This window comes from Cyclopterus lumpus, chromosome 12 (assembly GCF_009769545.1).
Source record: "Cyclopterus lumpus isolate fCycLum1 chromosome 12, fCycLum1.pri, whole genome shotgun sequence".
Lineage (NCBI taxonomy): Eukaryota > Metazoa > Chordata > Actinopteri > Perciformes > Cyclopteridae > Cyclopterus > Cyclopterus lumpus.
In genome coordinates, this window is record NC_046977.1 from 3,673,431 (window position 1) to 3,689,612 (window position 16,182).

Sequence of the window (16,182 nt, forward strand, 5' to 3'; positions counted from 1 at the left end):
CCAAATTTAAAATGCTTTTAGAAGTTTCATAATGTGACCTTTTATGCTTTTACCAAATGATTACGTAACATTTAAACAAAATACATTCTAATTAACATAAAAGGAAAACCAAACAATCACATTTAAATAAAAAACTATATTTTTAATCTTTTTGCTGTAACAAGTAAATTACCAAATGAAAAACTGAAATAAAATTTAAAAATAACTTAAAAAATAATGATAATTCCGATGTTTGCTGTCACGCTGCATTTTAACAAAGCAACAAGCGGAGCTCCGCCTCCCTCACAATATTTAATAATATTCAAGCTAATCAACTCCGAAGGTCAGAGATCAGAAGGCTAACTGGGAAACAGCAGCTTCCTGTTTTTTGTGGCTTATTTCCTGTTTACAGAAAATCCTCCAGACCAAAATGTATTTTCAATTAACTAGAAATTAAAAAAAACAAGAGCTGGATTTGAATTCAATATTATTTAATAGTAAAAAAGGTCTGAAACTTAAAGATCAAACCAATCACAGCTCATCTTCTTACACACACACACACACATACAAACATATATATATATAGACACATACAGATGTATAAATACACACACACAGGTACGACAGGCGGGACATGGAAAGCTCTATTTATGTCATGTTGGACAGTAAAAACACATTCATGATTAAAAAACACTCCCAAAATACGACAGCAAACCCCAAATTACTCTGAACTAACTGAAATAAACTCAATTGAAGTCGTCAACACAACCCGCCACCGAACAGCAGACTAATAAAAAAAAAACCAGCAGAACAATTCATGGAAATAAGGCACAGAAGACAGTTTGTTGAGATCGCAGCCAAATGTCTACGATCTTCGTAAATTTAAGCCAATCGGACGGCAGCACGAGGCTGACGATTCAGAAACAGTTAACTCTTGTAAAAGGCAGTTTACGATTTAAATTTCAAACAATAAAAAAGGGGAACTCAGTTAAAAAACAATGATTTAAAAATTTAAAAAAACAAAAAACAATCTCAATAAATATCTGATTCAATTTGTATCCATGCTGAGTAGCTTTAAATAAAAACAGAAAAGAAAAACAAAATATTAAATATTTCCATTATTTGGGGATTTTGAGAAAAAGCAGGATTCTTTTTTTTTAATCGAAGATTTTTTTCTTTCATCACATTAATTTAACATTCAGATGAAAACATTTCAGCTTACATTAGTGGCTTGTTGGTCTCCATTACCCACAATGCACTGCTACTGGTAGCTCAGGAATGTGCTGTGTAACCTCTGTAACCATGGCGACCCCCCTGCGTTGTGACATCTTCCGCCACTGTGATGTCAGAGTGTTTGTAGGCACAGGAAGCTCTCATTGGTCCGTTTGTTCCCACCGTGGGCCAATCAGAAGCCCCGAAGACCAGCTCGTCAGCTCCAAGGGTCAAAGGGCAGATAAAAGGGTCGGAGTCAGTAAACAGTAGGAGAAGGAGACTAGGAGGTCAGATGGTGGACTTGGAGGAGGAGACTAGGAGGTCAGATGGTGGACTTGGAGGAGGAGACTAGGAGGTCAGATGGTGGACTTGGAGAAGGAGACTAGGAGGTCAGATGGTGGACTTGGAGAAGGAGACTAGGAGGTCAGATGGTGGACTTGGAGAAGGAGACTAGGAGGAAGAAGGAGACTAGGGGAGGTCAGATGGTGGAATTGGAGAAGGAGACTAGGAGGAAGAAGGAGACTAGGGGAGGTCAGATGGTGGACTTGGAGAAGGAGACCCGGAGGTCAGATGTTGGACTTGGAGAAGGAGACTAGGAGGAAGAAGGAGACTAGGGGAGGTCAGATGGTGGACTTGGAGAAGGAGACTAGGAGGAAGAAGGAGACTAGGGGAGGTCAGATGGTGGACTTGGAGAAGGAGACCCGGACGTCAGATGGTGGACTTGGAGAAGGAGACCCGGACGTCAGATGGTGGACTTGGAGAAGGAGACCCGGAGGTGCTGGTTGTGGTCCAGCTGGTGGTCGTGCAGAGCAATTAGAGCCTCGATGGCTTCCTCCACAGACGCCAGCTGCATCAGAGCCATCTTCCTGTCCTTCCTGTGACATCAGAGGAAGTGACATCATGACGGTTACAGGACTGACGGTTAAAGTGTTTTGCAGGTCGACTTGTTACTCACTGGAAAAACTTGAAGGCTTTTACGGTGAATCCGCTGGAGGAAAACAAATCCTTCAACACCTCCTCGCTGACCGATGACCTGCATGAGTAATGAGTAATAAGTAATAAGCAATAAGTAATAAGCAATAAGTAATAAGCAATACGTAATAAGTAAACACGAAGTTCCAGAATAAACCAAACAAACGTAACGGGATGTTCGAGAGGTGCAGCGTCGCCGACGGTGGGAAGATGTTGTTAAAGTTTTTGGATCCGGGCTTTTTGAAGCGGTGGAGGGAGGAGCCTGAGAAGTCCCGGGTCAGCGTCTGCTCCTCTTGCCCCGCCCCCCCGCGGGGCAGCTGCACCACGGGGTGCCTGGACGGCATCACCCGAATCACGTTACCGTGGAGACGCTGCCCGTTGAGGTGACTCATCGCTGCTCGGAGACACAAGAGGAAATATAAAGAAAAGTTAAAACATGAAAGTGACACGTATTAAAATTACATTTTATTTTAAACTAAACTTAAAACTTTTTTAGTTTAAATTTGTTTTTTCATTGTCTATAAATATTTGTTGGGCATTTCTTTGATTTATGAAATAGTTTCTTTCATGAAGTTACAAAAAAATATTTCCCATCAACAGAAGCTGTAAATAAAACAATAATATTACATAATCTGTTAACGTAAGAAAACTATTTATTAAACATTAAGATTGTTAATTTGAGATCTTTCAGGTGAATATCTTCTTAAAGAAGAAGAAAAAGAACAACAACAACAACAACAAGAAGGAGGAGAAGGAGGACCGAGTTGAGCCTGAGTGGCGTCGCTCATCTGAACCAGAGCGTTCTCCTTCTTGTTGAAGAGGATTTTAACTCTCTGAACGTCCCCGTAAACACCTGGAAACAATAACAATAACAAAACAATAATAAATCAATTACTTCTTTTCAGAATAACAGGAAAGACTCCACAATTATTTATTTTTCATTATATTAAATTTAAAATGATGTTGAATTCAAACATGTAAATACAGAATAATTCATAATTAATCATATTAATTATTATTTATATTTTAGGTCCTCACCGAACAAAACGAAGAGGCTGAGCGGCGTTGCGCTCTGCAGAGACAAACAATAGAGTTAGTGCACAGCGCTGCGCTCTGATTGGTCGCTTGCTTTGTGACCATGTGACCTCTGACCTCCGGGTTCAGGCTGGACACCAGCAGCACCGAGTGACCAGCAGGAGGCGCCACCTGCAGGGAGACGCGGGGAGGAGACATGGCCGCCATGGACAGACCTGAGGAAGAACAACTTTATTTACAACAGACACAGAGACAAATGAAGATGATGGAGGAGGAGGAAGAAGAGGAAGAGGAGGAGGAGCAGGAGGAGGATATATATATATATATATATATATATATATATATATATATATATATCATATGTGTATATGTATACATATACACATATATTGAAGTTTTCCTTCAAAGCTTCTTTTATTAACTTTGTTCTATTTTATTTGATACTAATTTGAAATATTGAAATTCTCACCTGTATGTTGGTGGAAGGTCGGCTGGAAAGCTGCTGCTCCGTACGGAGGGAGAGGTAGACCTGTAACACACACACACACACACTGTAAACAGACAGTCTATAAGAAGTGGACGTTTTGTCGCCATCTTGTTTTTATTAACCAGTGAACAGGAAGTGACCATATGTTGGACTGAGGAAGAGTCTCTCTGGTGTCGACCTGTCAATCAGCTTGTAGACCCCCCTAAAGAACTTCTGTATAGACTTCTATACAACCGGAGGAGTCGCCTCCTGGTGGTCAGTAAAGTGAATGCAGCTTTAACACATGAAGCATAGACTTCTATACAACCAGAGGAGTCGCCCCATGGTGGTCAGAAGAGAGAATGCAGCTTTAACACATGAAGCATAGACTTCTATACAACCAGAGGAGTCGCCTCCTGGTGGTCAGTAAAGTGAATGCAGCTTTAACACATGAAGCATAGACTTCTATACAACCAGAGGAGTCGCCTCCTGGTGGTCAGTAAAGTGAATGCAGCTTTAACACATGAAGCATAGACTTCTATACAACCAGAGGAGTCGCCTCCTGGTGGTCAGTAAAGTGAATGCAGCTTTAACACATGAAGCATAGACTTCTATACAACCAGAGGAGTCGCCCCCTGGTGGTCAGGAGAGAGAATGCAGCTTTAACACATGAAGCATAAACTTCTATACAACCAGAGGAGTCGCCTCCTGGTGGTCAGTAAAGTGAATGCAGCTTTAACACATGAGGCATAGACTTCTATACAACCAGAGGAGTCGCCCCTTGGTGGTCAGGAGAGAGAATGCAGCTTTAACACATGAAGCATAGACTTCTATACAACCAGAGGAGTCGCCCCTTGGTGGTCAGGAGAGAGAATGCAGCTTAAACACATGAAGCATAGACTTCTATACAACCAGTGGAGTCGCCCCCTGGTGGTCAGGAGAGAGAATGCAGCTTTAACACATGAAGCATAGACTTCTATACAACCAGAGGAGTCGCCTTGTCTTACCGAAAGCGGCGGCGGGGTCCAGTTCTCCGGACGGGAGGTCGGCTCTGGTGAAGTCTCGGCTCTTGTCATTGTTGTACTTCACGTTGAGCGCGCTCAGTTTAGAGAAGTCGATCCTCAGCGTGCAGCAGCCGTTGTAGATGTTCTGACCGTCAAGAGACTGAAAGACATGAAGTCAAATCAAATCGCTGCAATCTGATTGGAACAGAGCTTCATCACAAACTCTGGACTGGAGCTGTGTGTGTGTGTGTGTGTGCGTGAGCGTGCACGTGACTCACAGCCTTGGCGTGCTGAGCGTGCACGGTGTCACTGAACTGCAGCAGAGCCTGAAACTGATTATTTCTGGTGAACGTGATGATCTTCAACACCGAGCCGAACTTACTGAAGATCTGAAAACAAACAATAATAAACACGTAATATTTAAATAATAATATTAATAATAATAATAAACAACTTTAATAAAAACAACAATATTAATAATAGTAACAATAATTATGATAACAAAGATAAAATAATTAATAAACTAATAGGCGACCTGCTGCAGGACCTCCAGAGTAACCGGGTAAAATAAATTCTCCACGATGATTCTCAGGACGGGACTCTGACCGGGAGCAAAGCCCCGCCCCTCTCCCCCCGATGCCATGTTCCCAGAATGCACTGCTGCTGCACTGATGGCCTGCAGAGCTGCTCTCTGTCAACAATGGGGATTACACAGAACATCCACATATTTTAAATAGTGGTTAAAAAATGCAATATACTTAAAGTTTCATATTTTAAAATCAAACTAACTTTTCATGAATTAAGTTAAGAAAACTTTAAGATTAAAAAATATATATAAATATCACCATATTGTTACTTTAATTTGTCTGTTATAGTTAATTAATTGCTCTTTAAATAAATCTTGACCCCACATAAAGATTTAAATAACAAAAACTAAAGCGTTAAATGGGCGTGGCTAAAGCGGCAGCTCCTCACCTGATTGGTCAGATTGTCGGTCTTGAGCTCGCGATGGGTGGAGTACTGAATGAAGATTGGCTGGTTCCTGATGGTGGGCGGGGCTGAGGTGTAGTAGTTCACCATGGTAACAGCCGCCTCCTCCGACGCCATTTCTAAAAACGCCTTAATAATAATGTTTTTAGATTTACAGATTTACAGACACAAATATATAAAATAAACATTCAATATGTGTTTTATATATATATTAATATATATATAGTATATTTTGTATGTATACTATATTCAGAAGTCGAGCAACATATTATAGCATTTTTAATTTTTAATTAGAAAACATGAAAATATATAGAAAAACATAATAATACATGTTTGTATTCATATTTGATAAATAGAAGCTTTTCTGAGTCTCAGTTAGATGTTAGCTTTTAGCCGTAAGCTGTTAGCTGATAGCTATTAGCCGTTAGCTGATATCAGTTATATGTTAGCTATTAGCAGTAAGTAGTTAGCTATTAGCAGTTAGCCGTTAGCAGTTAACAATTAGCAGTTAGCTGATAGCAGTTACAGTATATGTTAGCTATTAGCAGTAAGACGTTAGCAGTTAGCTATTAGCAGTTAGTCGTTAGTTACCTGGTTTTTGGCCTTCAGCGTTATCAGCTGACTAACTCGGCCGAAAGGAATCGCTAGAGCGATCACTTCCTGTTCAGAAACGTCAGCAGGAAGATGGCGCAGGTGAAGGACCGGAGACGGGACGGAGTGCGCGCGCTCAGAAACACACAGCCTATCGGTGCCATCCACTGTGGACAGACGGGGGAGTCAACACACGGCAGCTTTAAAGGTGTTGGAGGTAGAAGGAGGCTCACCTGTGGACGGACTGGAGCTCATGTTCGAGGAAGAGAATGCTGATTCCTGAGGAAACACAATAATGTTATCAGCTGACGCTTTAATAACCTGTTCAACCCTCATGTTTACTTTTCAGAGGTGTTTATTTATTCATCCTGTATATATATATATATATATATATATATATATATAGTATAATATAAATATGACTGCATATGAAGAAGGTCCAGACCACAAAGATATTTAGTTTACCATAAAAAAAATTAAAAAGATAAAACAAATAAAGATTTAAATATAATCAAATTGGAGCTGGAATCAAAGATTGATATTTGTGTTTGATAATTTAATTAATTATCTTAATGGTTGTCAATTACTTTTCTAATTATTGATTAATGGATACATGTAATAAAATTGTATTCAGTTTATTGATATCAGACACAATAAACTGACACCAGAGAACGATGAACCATTCATTGATCAGCGAAGTGCAGACTGATTATGTATCGATCGACTTCTGGTTTCAGCTCTTATCTCTCTGAGGACTGAATAAACTAAAGAACCACTTTGGAATCTAGAGTGGAAACTAAAAATGTCCGTTAATTGTTTAGTATTTGTCCGTTAGACATTGTTCATTAATTAGTCAGGACACATTTAGAAAACAGACATGTGACCTAAGAACATATCCGAACATTTAAAATCCAAAAAACACGAGTCACACAAAGTATTCTTGTATACAGTCTGTTCTGTGTGAGCACTCAGTTATCGCGAGATTTCAGCCAATGAAATCTCGCCATTGTATCGTCACTTTTTGCTCGCGACACTTTCAACCAAAACAAAACCCAGAAAAAAAAGAAAATGACACACAGGCAAAAAAAACAGTGCGCGAGGAGCATGAAAAGAGGGGAGAGGCTCGGTGGAGGGAAGGCGTTTCAATCAAGTCAACAACAACAACAACAACAACAAACAAACGGGAAAAAGGGGGGGGGGAACTCGCGCAGGTGCGGTTTAGTCGCCAAGGAAACGTGAGGGCGGATGGAAGGAGAAACGGCGACGGGAATGTCTGGGGAAGGTTCGGGGGAATATCTCCACGCGCTCACCCGTCCATGGTCCGCGAGGAGGAGGAGGAGGAAGAGGAGGAAGAAGAGGAGGAAGGAGAGGAGGAGAGGAAGAGTTGTTTTGGCCTGCGAGCCTTCCGCGCGCCGCAGCCACCGAAGAACAACGAGCTCACTTCCCGTTTGATGACGTCACGGGAGAACATGGCTGCTCTGCGCGGACACGCCTCAGAAGGAGGGGGATCGATAATGATTTATAAATCAGTTTAAACGGAGAGAAAAAAACATTGAAAAATAGACACAAATGTTGTATTAATTATATTAGATTTATTATGTTTCATCTATCTTGTATCGGGAAAAATTATATGTACATTTATATTTATATATATACATTTTTATAATATATATGATATTTTATATATATATATATATATACAAATATATATAGTATAATATAATCCTTTATATATCATTATTTTATATATTATATTTTACATATAAAATGAATAATGTGGAACTATTACTACTATTAGTACAATTTATAAATTACATTGGACGCAACAATAACAACACAATACATAAATCACTTGTTCAAATATTTATGTGAAAGTATTTAGCTGATTAATGGATGTAGATTTAACACAAACAACAGTTATTTACACATAAGTTTATATATGTGCAGTATGTTCACACTCTGTGAATGGTGCATAACAATAAACATACACATAGAACACAGTCCTGTATATTTCACCACTGCGGGACATTATCTTATCTTGGATCAATAAAATAATAAATACAATAAACATGACAGTACTTTAAAAAATGTGCAAGATAGACAGTATATAACAGATAAATGGTACCTTTATGAAGTGTACTGTATATATATTAAAAATAAAAAAAACTACAGGTACTTTGACTTAATATTTTAATTTGAAGGTTTATTGACTGTAACTCTCCCAGAGCTCTCAGACACATCTTCAGGTTTTCATCATGGTGGAAATGTCCAGAAAGAGGAGTCTGTTGTGAAGTACATGTTGGTCAATAATACAAATAAATAAATAAATATAACAAAACATTTTATTTGATCACAACAACAATCACATAAACACGACGTGACTGTTAATAACCGAAGAGGGAGTCATCTCGTTGTCTCATCTCGTCTTTGCCCGCAGACCGGAAGAGGCGCAGAGCAGTTGCTCTGTCACTTCCGGTTGAGTGCAGTGTCTGTAAGTGGGTGAAAGGTGGAAAAGAAGACAGGTCTGTCATTGTTATACTCAGCTTAACTTCTTCTACACCGATATAACGATGCTGCAGAACACAGGGTGAGTGCACGAGGCGCGCGACACGTTTATCCTAAATACTAACTTCCGTTCAAAAAGAGCTGATTTTAACACAATTTAAAAAAACATCAGACAACTCATAAAGAGCTGAAATTTAGCGACTTAAGCAGCTTGAGTTCCTTCTAACGCCGAATGGTGAAGGGAAGCTTTCTGCTTCAGACTCGAGGTTCGGTTCTGCTCCGTCTGCCGTTTGACCTTTGAGCAAGGCACGTTGGAAGAGGACGTTTCCTCGGACCTCTGTTGCGTTACAGCTGTCATTATCTAATCGACCAGGCCTCGCAGATTTACAGACCTACAAACCTACAGACTTACTACAGACCTACATACCTGCATACTTACAGACTTACTACAGACCTACATACCTGTAGACATACAGACTTACTACAGACCTACATACCTGCAGACTTACTACAGACCTACATACCTGCATACTTACAGACTTACTACAGACCTACATACCTGTAGACATACAGACTTACTACAGACCTACATACCTGTAGACTTACAGACTTACTACAGACCTACATACCTGTAGACTTGCAGACTTACTACATACCTACATACCTGCAGACTTACTACATACCTGCAGACTTACAGACTTACTACAGACCTACATACCTGTAGACTTACAGACTTACTACAGACCTACATACCTGCAGACCCGACAGAGCTGCAGACCTACAGACTTAGAGAGCTACAGACCTACAGACATACAGAGCTGCAGATTTAAGAGACCTGCAGATATACCGACTTACAGAATTACAGACCTACATACCTAGGCTTACATGCTTACAGACTTACATACCTGCAGACCTACATACATACATAGCTACAGACCTACAGACCTACAGACATACATACCTACAGAGCTGCAGACATACATACCTACAGACTGACAGACCTGCAGCTAACGGAATTAATCTGGACTTGACTCGACCGAGCTGGGCCGTGAACCCAGCTGCTTCAGAGACCAACCGGTAGTTCGGTGCTGGTCGGTTTCCTGTGATCTTTAAACAAGTCTTTCTAAAAGTGACCTTTTCTTCTTTTAAGTTTAGGTGACATCAGCTCCAATGAATAATAACAATAATAATACAAATAGTCTTTATTCACTGCAAGCCTTCAGGTTCTAAAGGAGCTGAATCAAGTGTGATGTGGCCTTTACAGGTGTCAATTATATGTAAATACTGTGAAAGTATTAAAACTCTTTACATTTACTTTCTGTACAGTCACGATCTATGCTTCATGTGTTAAAGCTACATTCTCTCTCCTGACCACCAGGGGGGCGACTCCTCTGGTTGTATAGAAGTCTATGCTTCATGTGTTAAAGCTGCATTCTCTCTCCTGACCTATAGAAGTCTATATAAATGACTCTACTTCTTGTAACATTGTAAACATGAGTTTATGGTCTCTATCTCTAGTTTCAAGTCTTCTTCAATACAGCGTGATGTTCATTTAGTAAATTATGGTCATTTAGAGTCAAACAGACCATAAAGCTGGGGATGCTTTAGGGCGGGGCTACAAGGTGATTGACATGTCTGTCACGCCTCCTCAGTCCAGGTCTTTTTTTTCTCCTAGAAAATTAATTTGGAAATAAAAAAACTTTATTTCATGTTTATTTTTCTTTCTACTAAATAAAACTTCTTCCATCTTACTTTTGTTTTAACTTTATAAAAAAACTGGTGATTTTTTTCTTACCCTTTTTATTAGGACAAGCTGTAGACCTACATTTGATTATTTATCTATAATAGCTATCTACTTAAATATATATCTGTGTTATTGCTTTTCTCCATTATAAGTATTCTGCTTGTCGGTTTCCAGCAGAAAACCAGAAACAGTTTGTCAACTTTGGCTTATTTTGTTTCATCAATTAAGGTTTCTGTAGAAATAAACCTCCAACTTCCGGCAGACAAATACAATATATGTTCTATATGTATGATTTATAAAACACAAACGATAACTTTAACTAAATAAACTAGAGTGAGACGTGGTTAGCCTAGCTTAGCATAAAGACTGGAAACGGGGGTAAACTGCTAGCATCAGTGGTGCGTTAACAGGCTACGTTCTCTCTGTGTCTACAGGAAGCTCGCCGGCTGCACGCTCTTCATCACCGGAGCGAGTCGAGGGATCGGCAAAGCCATCGCGCTGAAGGCCGCCAAGGACGGAGCCAACATCGTCATCGCAGCCAAGACGGCCCAAGCCCACCCGAAACTACCGGGAACCATCTACTCCGCCGCTGAGGAGGGTGAGGGGCTAACGGGCTCCGTCCGTTTTAATAATTTACTCTTCAAAAACATTTCTAGACTCAAAGGTGTTCAGATGTTTCTGAGCTGATAGAAGTTTGTTATGAAGACGTTTGTAACCGTTAGTTTTCATCCAACATTAACCCTCTGAATCCCCAAAAACCCGTAACGTTTTCTTTAAACAAAACTTCACCATTTATCAGCCAGGAGTCAATATCGTCAGAGTTTCATCTTTCCGACCGTGCTTGAACACATCACGTGAACGAAGCTTAAAACTGTGATATTTCATCAACATTTTATTCTACGTGTCTCTTTTAAAATCGTTTGCTTTAATCAGATTCTGTAAAGAAACATTCTGAGCTCCTTAGTGAAACTATGACATCATGATTGATTCATACCAACAGTCATTTGACAACAAACCAGAGGAGAGGAGAGGGCTGGTAACATGTGAATAGTTAAATATTTATAACAACATTAGTAAAACATGTAGATATTTGAAACGTATAAATATCTTCATATAAACAGCTCGTAGAGCCGCCTTGTTTTCAAAGAAATGTAACTTGTGTTTTATTTATTTTTAATGATTTATGTCATAATAGCTGTGTTATTCTGCACTAAATGGTGTGTGTGTGTGTGTGTGTGTGTGTGTGTGTGTGTCTCAGTGGAGGCAGCAGGTGGGAAAGCGTTGGCTTGTATTGTCGACATCCGCGATGAGCAGCAGGTCCAAGACGCGGTTAAAAAAGCCGTCGACAAGTTTGGAGGTAAACAACGTTTTGTAAAATGTCCAATAATAACTAAACAGTTTGTGCATTAATAGTAAAAAAAAAAAATAATACATTAAAAACTTTAAATGTAGAAGAATTATACCAATCGGCTGTAAATATGAAGGAACAGTTGTTAGTCAACATCATTCTTTAATTAGAGGTTATTTTTATGGACATAGTTGTGTCTGAGGGTGGGAAGCTGGTGAGGGATCAGGTCAGACTGACAGCTGATGACATCATCATAATCATATGTCTGATTGGCAGGAATCGACATCCTGGTGAACAACGCCAGCGCCATCAGTCTGACAGGAACTCTGGAGACGCCCCTCAAGAAGGTGGACCTGATGCTGGGAGTCAACCTGAGAGGCACTTACCTGACGTAGGAACACGACAGCTGGCGCTACTGAGCGTCTGTAAATTACCTGTGGCCAGCCAATTAACGAGCTTCGGTTAACGGGCTCTTCGGTTAACGGGCTCTTCGGTTAACGGGCTTCAGTTAACGGGTGTCTGAATGTTTCAGGTCTAAGCTGGTCATCCCTCACCTGCTGAAGAGTCGCAGTCCTCACATCCTGAACTTGTCGCCTCCGCTCAACCTCAACCCTGTCTGGTTCAAGAACCACACAGGTAACCATAGCAACCGACCAGCCAGCACCTATCATACACCTGTGTGGTTTTGTTTCCGTTTATTATGAACACCTTTCCTTTTTATTACTTTTTTTTTTTTTTTTTTTACAGCTTACACAATGGCGAAGTACGGCATGTCGATGTGCGTCCTTGGAATGGCGGAAGAGTTCAGAGGTCAAATTGCCGTCAACGCCCTCTGGCCTAAAACTGGTCAGTGGCTAAAGTTTAGCATGCTAACAGACTCCTCATAGACTCTCATTGTAAACTAGCATGCTAACAGACTCCCCATAGACACTCATTGTGAATTGGCATGCTAACAGACTCCCCATATACTTTCATTATGAACTAGCATGCTAACCCTGCTCTGACCTGTGTTGTGCCGTAGCCATCCAGACAGCAGCGATGGATATGTTGGGCGGAGAGGGCATCGGTAAACAGTGCCGTACGTCTGACATCATGGCGGACGCTGCCTACGCCGTCCTGTCCCGGCCGAAGGACTACACAGGTCACTTCCTGGTGGACGAGGACGTCCTGAAGGAGGAAGGGGTCAAAGATTTCGATCAGTACGCCGTCCAGCCAGGTGATGTCATGCTAACTGAGCTTAAGCTAACTTAGCATGGTTGGTTGCAGCTTCCTGCACACGGTCATGTGGTACTCATGGCGGTCTCTGATTGGTCAACAGGTCACCCACTGCTGCCGGACTTCTTCCTGGACGAAGCACCAGAGAACCTGGTCGAACAGATGGAGCAACATGGTAAATACTGTAGATACCTCTGCTAGTACTAATGATAATACTGCAATACTATTGAAATAATTTGATAACAGAAATTACCCCTGAATACTACTTTCAATATTGCAAATTATACTACTACTACTTCAAATACTGTTATCATACTAATACAATACTAGTGTTGTACTATTGTAAGTATATTATATTATTCTAAGAAGTATTATAATATACTGAACATTAATCTTGTGTAATGCAGTTTTGTATTTTTTTGTTTGTTTACAACTCCACATTTTTTTAACTGATATAAAATGACAGTCCAATGAAATGACCTGCTTTGTGTTCTTGTTGCTAGGGGCGACCCCAGCCTTCAAACCCCCATCATCTTCTTCATCTTCCTCCGGAGGGCCGATAGAAACCACGTTCAACGCCATCAGAGGAGTCATCAACGAAGACATTGTCAAGTTGACGCAGGCCACTTATCAGTTCGACCTATCAGGTGAGTCTGTTAGGATCCTGTCCATATAAGGATATTGTGGGCGTGACCCTAATGTTAACATGTCTATGTCCATATAAGGTTATTGTGGGTGTGACCCTAATGTTAACATGTCTATGTCCATATAAGGTTATTGTGGGTGTGACCCTAATGTTAACATGTCTATGTCCATATAAGGATATTGTGGGTGTGACCCTAATGTTAACATGTCTATGTCCATATCAGGAGATCTTGTGGGCGTGACCCTAATGTTAACATGTCTATGTCCATATCAGGAGATCTTGTGGGCGTGTCCCTAATGTAAACATGTCTATGTCCATATAAGGATATTGTGGGTGTGACCCTAATGTTAACATGTCTATGTCCATATAAGGATATTGTGGGTGTGACCCTAATGTTAACATGTCTATGTCCATATAAGGATATTGTGGGCGTGACCCTAATGTTAACATGTCTATGTCCATATAAGGATATTGTGGGCGTGACCCTAATGTAAACATGTCTATGTCATATAAGGATATTGTGGGTGTGACCCTAATGTTAACATGTCTATGTCCATATAAGGATATTGTGGGCGTGACCCTAATGTAAACATGTCTATGTCCTTATAAGGACAAAATGAGGGCGTTTGGTTCCTGGACTTAAAGAGCGGCGCTGGTCGGGCCGGGCAGGGCCAGCCTCCCGTCAAAGCCGATGTTGTTATGACGATGGACTCTGGTGACTTCAGCAAGATGTTTGCAGGTGAGCCGTCACCACGGTAACGCTGATGATTACATATAATAATAATAATAATAATAATAATATTAACGTCCGTGTGTTTGTTTCAGGGAAGCTGAAGCCCACGATGGCCTTCATGTCGGGGAAGCTGCGGATCAAAGGCGACATGACGCTCGCCCTCAAGCTGGAGAAGCTCATGGGCCGCATGAGCAAACTGTGAGGCCCCGCCCCCCTGCTTGTAGCTGTACATGTTGCCTTAAAGAAGAGATAATAATGACACGCTATTAATTCTACTTTGATGATAATAAATAGTGTGTTTTATCGTGACGTTCTCACACATTCTGTAAATGAACTCTGACCTTGTAATGACAAAAATAAAGAACAAGGTGAACATTTGTTGACTGTTTGTTGGCGTTCAAACGTTTCACACCAAGAGGGCGTGAATGTCTAATAACAGATATCTGCATGTTTAAAGACCCGGTTTGTTGTCTTATTATTTTATAAAACTATCTATTTGGGTTATCGTTGAGTGATGTCATCGTCCAGAGAATCTATTGATCTCAAACAGAATTATTTTATTGTTTGGCTTCTTTTTATCATCCGAAATTTGTAGAATTTTTTTTTTACATTTTAAACTTTAACATTTTAAACACTTTAACATTTTAACAATTACATTATTTTTTTTACATTGTAGAAACACTTAATGTAAAACATTTAAAACATTATATTAATATTGAAATATCAACGAAGTGATTCAGAGTTCTATGGAAACTTAAATGCTGCAGGCTCAGTAAAAAAATAATAATTACAGAAAACTAACATTTCCTCCTTCACCTCTTCAACCTGCTTCTCCACCTCCTTCCTAAACCCACTCCTACCTTTCTCCTCTCTTGAACCTGCTTCTCATCCTTCTCTTTTCACCTCCTTTCTTCAACTTGCTCCTCTTTCTCTTTTCCTCCTTCCACCTTCTCCTCTCTCACCTCCTCTCTTGAACCTGCTTCTCCTCCTCCTGAACGAGGAAGTGGCAGCCCTGATGCATGCTGGGACGTCCACTAGGAGGAGGATGTTAGATGGATGATACATTTAACTTTTACTGAAACATTGTTTCCATTTCCCTGATTAATAATTGATCAGACCTTCTCAGCGGTGAGTAATACTCCTTATTAATGTACTAATGTGTATAAATATATCTGAAGCTTCAACCTTCTGAATTGGACGAATAAAATGAAATGCTTATTCTCTTAAAGATTAAACCACATCTTGGTTTCTGCAGCTCAAAAGTTAAATACTTAATCACTGAAAGAAATATTTAACATTCATGTGAAGTACTTATACACACATTGTTCTATTTGGGTATGTAGTTGTATACAGCATATAACTAATCAGTATAGCATGTATTAAAATTAGGTAAACTTTAAAATGAAAATGGAACAGCATTATCGTTTCTACATAAAGAATGGAAAAGGACATATATACACACACACACACACACACACACACACACACATACATATATATATATATATATATATATATATATATATATATATATATATATATATATATATTTAACCCGAAACCGAACTAACGATCTCCTGGTGCTTCAACCAAAACAGGCAGAGGATGTTGTTTTGTTTCCCCGGATACGAATAATATCAATTACGAAACGAGTAAATGTAAAAAACGAAAGCAGTGAGTCCAGTGCTGTCGGTCGGTGACCACGTGGTTTGTTATGTAATTAAACGTCGTTGAAAACTGTC

General features: G+C 40.0%; 2 protein-coding genes across 5 annotated transcripts; one reads left to right on the forward strand and one right to left on the reverse strand.

Annotated features, from left to right (window-relative positions):
• Window positions 1–453: 453 nt before the first annotated feature.
• Window positions 454–7,700, reverse strand: LOC117740837 (polypyrimidine tract-binding protein 3-like). 4 transcript variants are annotated; one of them, XM_034547452.1, is made up of 15 exons: window positions 7,560–7,700; window positions 6,483–6,528; window positions 6,250–6,416; window positions 5,644–5,787; window positions 5,204–5,359; window positions 4,947–5,057; window positions 4,672–4,828; window positions 3,668–3,727; window positions 3,316–3,413; window positions 3,202–3,235; window positions 2,924–3,016; window positions 2,335–2,557; window positions 2,147–2,224; window positions 1,913–2,066; window positions 454–1,824 (listed from the first exon to the last, which is right to left on the reverse strand). In XM_034547452.1, the coding sequence occupies exons 2-14, from the start codon at window positions 6,502–6,504 to the stop codon at window positions 1,934–1,936; spliced, it is 1,476 nt and encodes a 491-aa protein (XP_034403343.1). In that variant the 5' UTR covers window positions 6,505–6,528; window positions 7,560–7,700; the 3' UTR covers window positions 454–1,824; window positions 1,913–1,933. The 4 variants fall into 4 exon arrangements, with proteins under 4 accessions (XP_034403343.1, XP_034403344.1, XP_034403345.1 ...); XM_034547453.1 differs by having other exon boundaries at window positions 454–1,750; window positions 1,893–2,066; XM_034547454.1 differs by lacking the exon at window positions 6,250–6,416 and having other exon boundaries at window positions 5,644–5,777.
• Window positions 7,701–8,717: 1,017 nt separating this feature from the next.
• hsdl2 (hydroxysteroid dehydrogenase like 2) lies at window positions 8,718–14,817 on the forward strand. Its single transcript, XM_034547541.1, has 11 exons — window positions 8,718–8,836; window positions 10,933–11,096; window positions 11,757–11,855; window positions 12,123–12,237; window positions 12,379–12,482; window positions 12,594–12,692; window positions 12,868–13,062; window positions 13,165–13,236; window positions 13,565–13,708; window positions 14,318–14,446; window positions 14,533–14,817. Exons 1-11 carry the CDS (start codon window positions 8,820–8,822, stop codon window positions 14,640–14,642), a joined length of 1,248 nt encoding a protein of 415 aa, XP_034403432.1. The 5' UTR covers window positions 8,718–8,819; the 3' UTR covers window positions 14,643–14,817.
• Window positions 14,818–16,182: the final 1,365 nt, after the last annotated feature.